This window comes from Myotis brandtii, unplaced genomic scaffold (assembly GCF_000412655.1).
Source record: "Myotis brandtii unplaced genomic scaffold, ASM41265v1 scaffold8, whole genome shotgun sequence".
NCBI classification, from domain to species: Eukaryota; Metazoa; Chordata; class Mammalia; order Chiroptera; family Vespertilionidae; genus Myotis; species Myotis brandtii.
In genome coordinates, this window is record NW_005371219.1 from 6581226 (window position 1) to 6589421 (window position 8196).

General features: G+C 35.6%; 1 protein-coding gene across 7 annotated transcripts in view; it reads left to right on the forward strand.

Annotated features, from left to right (window-relative positions):
* CDK19 (cyclin-dependent kinase 19) overlaps positions 1-8196 on the forward strand; it is a 114859-nt gene that overhangs the window by 12654 nt on the left and 94009 nt on the right. For 6 of the 7 annotated variants that reach the window (XM_014531339.1, XM_005883751.2, XM_014531342.1 and 3 more), the window contains one exon: positions 5605-5666. The exons of the other annotated variant lie outside the window; for it this stretch is intronic. In XM_014531339.1, coding sequence (XP_014386825.1) covers positions 5605-5666 — 62 coding nt within the window. The remainder of the gene's footprint in view (positions 1-5604; positions 5667-8196) is intronic. 7 annotated transcript variants of the gene reach the window in all.

The window sequence follows — 8196 nt, forward strand, 5'->3', positions numbered from 1 at the left end:
ATTTGCATATTACCCTTTTATTATATAGGATATATATATATTTGTGAACCACTTGAAAGTAAGATGCAATCATTATGGCACTATACCCTTTAATATTTCAGCATGCATCTCCTAAAAATAAACACATTCTCTTGCATAACCAGAACACCATTATTACAGCAAAGAACATTATAATTTCCTTCTTTTTAATGGAACCAAGATTATATAATGTAGCACAAAAAAAGTATGAAAATCCTTAGGTTTGCTTCTCAATCATTGTAACGTATTGAATTGTCTTTATCCCCATCCTCTTTTATTACATTTTTATTGATTTATTTCTGTAGGTAGAAATCTGGATTGGTAATGCTGTTTGCTTATTTCATTTGACCTAATTACACAATCAACAAAGGAGTAGTTTTGATTTTTTTCCCATGTGTTTGGTTTATATTTTTAAAAATCTGGGTTATATTTCTTTTTTTAAAAAATATATTTTTACTGATTCAGAGAGGAAGGGGGGAGGGAGGGAGGGAAGGAGGAAGGGAGGGAGGGAGAGAGAGAGAGAGAGAGATGAGGTGAGAGAGAATCATTGATCGGCTGCCTGACCAGGAATTGAACCGTGACTTTTTGGTTTATAGATTGAATTGACACTCAACCACTGAGCCACGCCGGCTGGGCTGGGTTATATTTCTGTGTTTTATATGATGTGAAAGAGAGTTATGTATAATTCATAATAAAAAAGAGATCTCATTAAGTTGCATATAGTCTATAATTTACATTGGATTGTTCTTTTACACAGTAAAAAAAAACTAAAGGAAGGTAAAGCCAATTATGTGCTTTTAGAGTGGCCAACTTTTGGATTTTTATACTAAAAGGAGGGAAAATAGCATAGACATTCTTACTATTTTCAAAGTTAACTTAATTATGCTTTTACTTGATACAAAGATTTATAACACTTCAGATTAAACTATTCCACTCTGTGACAAGTTGTGCTGTAAATTTATCCAGGGTCCTTGCCCTATTTTCCTCTACTCTTCCATCTCCTACCCAAATTTAGCACTTTGCATTTTGCCTCCTGCCATATCATCTCTTAGGCTAAGGATGCAAAGCATCATCTTATTTTATCCGTTTAAAAGCATCAGTTTCCTTGATTAGGAGGAAAAAATTTAGTTTGTTGGTATAACTGTGGGACTGTAGGTTACAATGGCATACTGCAAGATGAGGTATATTGGTGCACCTTTCCTCCCCCTGCCCCCCCAACCCCTATACATTGCCTTTGCCTTTCTCTTTCCTAAACTCCAAGGGCCCTTCTTTTGCTTCTATAACTTGTTTCCTGGGCCCATGCAGCCCAGTTGGCTCACTTCTACTACCTCTGTAACTTTTAAAATAAACTTTATCTTATAATTTGAAAAAAAAGAAGAAATGGTGTATATTTATTCTTTATTCTTCTTAGATTAATGACTTACTATAACTGTTAGTGGAAGGCAGGTTAATTATTAGGGATAGACTCAAGGTTATTGTATCTCTGTTCTACCCAAGGGAAACAAAACGTATAAAATTATGATATAAAGAAATGCACAGCAAGTAATTCAGGATGGCTAGAGTAAGTACTTAAGGTGGAGGTTGGCAATATATTTGAGAAAGACTGAGTATGATCATTGCATACCTGGCTAAAGAATTTGGACTTTAATCTGATGGAGAAGTGGAGTATAGTAATAGATTCTAAATGAAATGGAGTCCCAATAGTTTGTAAAGTGGAAATAATAAACTTTTTTTTTTTTAATGTGAAAGGAACACATAACAGAAATAACCACTGCTAACAGTTTGGTGTGTAGCCTCATAGAGGGGACTGTCATAATCAGTTTTGCAGCATTGTGGATAGTGGAGAGGACAAGACGGGGGTGAGAACAGAAGCAGGAAGGCTATTGGAGAGGTCCAGGTGAGAAGTGGAGGACCTGTTTCTTAGCGGCAGCTGTGGGAGTAGAAAAGGAGGAAGGCTAGGATGAAAAGTTCAAGGAATATTTAGGAGAAAGATAGGATTCAATGACTACTTGGATGAGTGGGGTGAAGGACACCCCAGAAAAGAGGCCTGGATGGTAGTTGAGTTGATTTCCCAGAAGCTGGGACCAAATTGTAGGCTCACTTGAGATGACGTAAAGAGGAAAAATAGTTTACCAACTGCATAAAGCCAGAGTGGAAAGTGTATCCTTTATTGTTTTCTTCTTTTATTTTTCCAGGCTTATTTAGAAGGGGAGGATAAAAGTAATTTAATTCTGTCGTGATAGATAAGAGCTATTTTATCATGCCCCTTTCTCTTACTAATTGTTTCTTCCTTTAATTAAGGATAGCATCTTCCTTTGAGAAGTTGCTTCTGTTTTGGTGTGTATATAAGCATTAGCTCTTGTATTTCACAAAGTTCTTGTAGGAAATTTTTATTCTGAAGAATTGGGATTGGGGTGGGGTGAAGGAGGCACTTGGGCAAGTTACTGGCAGAGGTTCCTTGACCCTTGAAGTAAGGGCTGATTGGGCCTCTGAGAACGATCTTGGTTTCACAAGGTTCTGCTGTGTTTCTCACCATTGGGAATAGGGCTATAGAATTCACTTTGTGAAAACCCTGTTCTGTGTTATCTTCACAATATTGCTGTCTGTATTGGCATAGACTGAGTTCTGGGACACAGTGAAGGATCTTCAGTTTCCAGGTAACTAAAGGATGATTGGTTAATGGCTGGGGGTTGTAGAACTAAGACATTCATTCCTGGGTGAGGAAGACTTAAGTCACTAACACTAACCTCTCTTGCTTTCAAATAGGATTAAACGTGAACTTCCATATAGATAAAAAATTCTGTATTTTTAAATATTCCCATTGAAGGGAATTTTATACTCTTTGGTTGTTCTTTGCATTGAATATACCAACCAAATCCTCACTGTTGGGACATTTTTTATTCTAACTAAAATGCCTTGTGCCTCTATTTCATGGCACTTGTTTGGTTTTATGTTATATCCTTTCATGGACCTCTTAAAGAATTGCCTGAACATACGTGTGCTATCATAGTAATATATTTCTTTTGAGTTTGAGAAGATCTGGATAAGGACAGTAGTCATACCATTCAATTAATTTCCCCCCTAGAGTGACTTTCTTATTTAGACTCTATTATTATTACTATTTTTACTAACCTCTTATGGATGTAGTTACTCATCTGAGATATCCTAAATATGTGGTGAGAAAAACATATTTTGTAAAACAATCATTTGAATTTGACTTTTCTCAGGTGATATTGCACATGCTAAAAAAATATATAGTGTGCTTATTTATAATTGTTTGGTTTCTTACATATAGATAAGTGCCTGGTTTGTGCGATTTTAATTCTATAGACTAGATGATATAGTGACTAAAAGTGTGGCTCTAGAAGTAGACAGTTTGTGTTTGTATTGCAGGTCTGCCACCTCTGGCTATGTGCATTTAGCCAAGTTTCTTTTTTTTAAAAATATGTTTTTATTGATTTTAGAGAGAGAGAGGAAGGGAAAGGAAAAGAGAGATGGAAACATTGATGAGAGAGAAACATTGATTGGCTGCCTCCTGCATGTCCCTACTGGGGATTGAGCCTGCAACCTTGGTTTGTGGATTGATGCTCAACCACTAACCACACTGGCTGGGCTATTTCTTTTTTATTTATTAAAAAAATTTATATATATTTTTATTGATTTCAGAGAGGAAGGGAGAGGGAGAGAGAGATAGAAACATCAATGATGAGAGAGAATCATTGACCGGCTGCCTCCTGCATGCCCCACACTGGGGATCAAGCCTGCAACCCAGGCATGTGCCCTGACTGGGAATCGAACCATGACCTCTTAGTTCATAGGTTGATGCTCAACCACTGAGCCAGTCAACCAGGCTTGGATCCAAAGTTTCTTAAGCTTCCTGTGCCTTAGTTTCTTCATTTGTAAAATGAGGATAATAATAGTACCTATCTCAGAGTTATAAATGATTTGATACCTGTAGAGCTGTTAAAACTGTCTGGCACATCATACATCCTATATAAGCCTTTGCTGCCATTATTAATTTATTGGGTGGGATCTTATGTCTTTGGTTTTTAGAAATATATGCAATATACAAATAGTTATTGTGTCTCAGATCTTAGCTTAGAATGTCACAAGCATTGCCTTAGAGGAGGGTAACCTATAAAGTTGTTTTGGGAATTAAGAGAAGGTACATTTGAGATAGATAGTGCTGGGCAAATTGCTAAATTAGTAATATGATAAAACCATTCTTGGGGACTGTGACCTTCTGGTTGTCATTTAGCCCTGATGACTACTCTAGGCTCTTTTGGTAAACTGCCTTTTTGCTTTGCTTCTTGAGCTTCCTTCCCTACACAGTAACCCAAATTCCTTAGCTTGGCACTCTGTATTCCCTCTATTTCTTAGTTAACTTTCAAATTGTTAATTTAAGTCAAATGCACTGATTTAAATTTTTGCAAAATATAACATTCTGTGATTTTTAATACCTTTTTTTATTTGCTATTCAGTATAAATCTGAGAGATGATGAAGTTCTCATTGAACAACTTCTGGTTGTAATGAGAGGTTAAGAGACGTGCCTGATGTCACACAGCTATTAGGTGATTTAGCTGGAACTTGAACTCAAGCCACCTGACTTCGGGGCCAATGTTTAATAATAGTATATTTATTTCTTGAGATACCATCATGTGTTAAGATAATGCTTTGTTCCTTCTTTCCTAATTTGATGATATTTTCAAGGATTTCTAAATATTACATAAAGATTATCTGCCCCTCTTAAATTTAAGAGCTACTAAAAATGATCTGATTTCTTTTCTTATATACCAGCTGTATTTTGTAATCTTTTATTTCTGTCATCAGAAAACAAAGAGATGAAATCAGAAATCTAAATATTTCACCTGGTTAAATCCTTCATTTTTTACATGAATGTATTCTGAAAAGCTTTTCAAGTTTCTTACTTATATTTATTTTATAATATTGGGACAAGGTAGATTTTCCCCATACTGCTCAGCATATGTAGTATACCTTGCTCATTTCAACAGTATTGTCAGACTTAAATTAAATCTTGGCATTAGACTGTCTTTACAGTTCTACTTTTCCCTTTTCCCCTCTGCTTTTGTCCATTTCCAGGTCTTTTTCTAATTGTTTTTCTCTTATATTCCCAACACACTCTGGTCCTAAGAAAGAATGTACCTTGAGTTGTAGGTAACTTTCATTTTGTGAAGTATATTTTTCCATTTAATTTCTTTTATATTTCTCATATATGTATCCCCTCCTTCATATACTTTTAAAAATTAAATTGTTACTTTCAGCATATATGAATTTATACATAGTTGGTCTGTTAGCATTTCTCATAGTGTAAATCACTTCTGTTGGTGAGAATATAAATTAGTTAAGGCTCAACTCTCCCCCTCCCCCATATAATTAGCTGCATAATATATAATGAAGTCTGAAAATTATCAACATATTGTTGATTTGCTCATTGTCAAAGCTAAAATCTGATTTCCTTGGCAGATATGTAGACTTGTGATAGTCATTTGGCATTTTATGTTTTGGGCAGTGTAACTTTAAATCTACATAAACTTCTCTGCCTTTTGCCTCTGCTGTGTTCATAGATTCCAGGAGGGCTTCGTGTATGGACCTCAAGCGTTGGAGGTTGCAGACTTTTCAGCAGAAGGTAAAGCAGAGTGTTTGCCTTCTGGTGTCATTGTGTGTGTGTGCTGGGGTGGGTATGTGACAGGTGAACTTTTCACAAATGTCATCATAAAATAATTTAGAATGATTCATTAGGTAATTCACTTTCACAAAAATTAAAACCAAGTTAATACTTGTATAATTTTATTCTGTATTACTAAATTCTATTAAAGAAAGGAAAACTTCCTCTCTGCTGTTAACTAAAGAGTAAGAGTGATTAAAAAAAGATAATGTTAGTGTAATTTGTAGCAAATACTATCTAACTTTCTCAGACCTAACTTCACTATGATTTCTTCCTGGGAAGTTGTCCAAGTTATTATTCATATGTTGTATTCTTCCCTGCTGCTCCTTTTGCTGAAAGATTGCTTCACAATATATAGAAAGGCAGCCTAGCATATGACTCATTACTGGAGGATAGACATTCTTGCTATAGGTCCCATGTGCCAAAAATGTTAGTTTCCAATATGCTAATTACCTCTCTCTTTAGAACTTGTTAATACGCTCTTTCTCAAGTTAGTTCTTGTTTCAGTAGAGAAACAAACACATCCCACATGCTTGTAAAATATGTTTTTATAGAAACCTTCTTAATGAGTTACTTTTTAAGAAAATAATGTGACATAATGCTTCTTTGGGTAATGTTTCTTTGATTTTTTTAAAAAAAGAAATATTTTCCCATTTATGTGCCAAATAATATAGATACCGCTTTCTGTGAATTTATGAAACCATTTATGAACTTCTTTCAGGTGATACCTGAATAGTTTTTTTTTTTTTTAAAGATCTATAGTAGTTAACAAAGTTGTAATCTTAGACATAAAGTTAATAATATGGCTAGTTGTTAGATTCTTAATGGGAATTAAAGGAATGTTTTCTTATTTTTTCTGGAAATTATTTCTGTTTTGATATCAAGTAAATGGCTGTACATTATACCTTATATTCAAGATGTGCACCTTATGTGAAGTTAGGATAGTACATATTTATTAAATTTATACTATGTGCCCCAAGCAGGACCACTCCATTTTATTATCAACCCTGTTTCACTATTTCTTTTCCTTTCCTCCTATTAAGAGAAGCTACTTTTTAAATTAGAGGGAATAGATGATTTTTAGGTATTTATTGAGGTTAGCTACAATTTTACCTCTTAAGCCGTTTCTCCTTTCTATTACTTTTTTCAGTAGCCATTTCGAGGATATCTACCAATAATAGATTGAAAGTAATTTCTTGGAAGGCCTTTTTATATTTCACTTTCAGGCTAGTTGGTTGTTTTCACCACTGTTGAATTATTCAGTGTTATATTTGTTTAGCTAATATAGTGTGGTGTATTTTGTTGCCAATTGAGAATCTCAATTGATAATTCTAATCAATAGTATAAAGATATGTAAATTACTGCCCATATTAAGTCATAGGAAGACTGCTCTCCAGGTCCTCATCTCCCCACTTCTATGAGAAAGATTGATGAAATGAATGGTTTAAAAGTATAAAAAACAGCCCTAACTGGTTTGGCTCAGTGGATAGAGTGTCGGCCTGTGGACTAAAACGTCCCAGGTTCGATTCCGGTCAAGGGCATGTACCTTGGTTGCGGGCACATCCCCAGTAGGAGGTGTGCAGGAGGCGGCTGATCAATGTTTCTCTCTCATCGATGTTTCTGACTCTCTGTCCCTCTCTCTTCCTCTCTGTAAAAAATCAATAAAATATATTAAAAAAAAATAAAAGTATAAAAAACATATAATGGACTTTATTTTTTAGAGCAGTTTTAGGTTTGAGTGGAAGTACAGAGTCCTTGCCCCTCCCCCATCTCTCTATGATTAATATCTTGCTTTAGTGTGGCACATTTGCTACAATTGATGAGCTAATATTGTTACATTATTAATTAACTAAGATCCATAGTTTACCTTAAGGTTCACTCTTAGTGTTGCGTATTTTGTGGGTTTGACAAATGTATGTACCCATCATAACAACAACATACAGAATAGCTTTTTTTTAAAAAAATTTTTTTTATTAATTTCAGAGAGGAAGGGAGAGGGAGAGAGAAGAGAGAGATAGAAACATCAATGATGAGAGTCACTGATCAGCTGCCTCCTGCATGCCGCCTACTGGGGATCGAGCCTGCAACCAGGGCATGTGCCCTTTACCAGAATCAAACCCAGGACTCTTCAGTCCCCAGGCCAATGCTCTATCCACTGAGCCAATTCGGCTAGGGCCTTACAGAATAGCTTTATTGCCCTAAACATACACTGTGCTCCACCCATTGATCCCAGGCTCCCTCCTGACAACCACTAATCTCTCTCTGTCTCTATAGTTTTTTTACAGCTTTTCCACAATGTCATAGTTGTAATCATGTAGCCTTTTCAGATTAGCTTCTTTCATCTACACTAATAAAAGACAAAGATGCTAATTGACCGTACCTTTGCTACGCCCAAGCCATGCCCACCAGCCAATCAGAGTGACTATATGCAAATTAACCCAACCAAGATGGCGGCCAGCAGCCATGGAGCTGGAGCAAGCAGGAGGCTTGG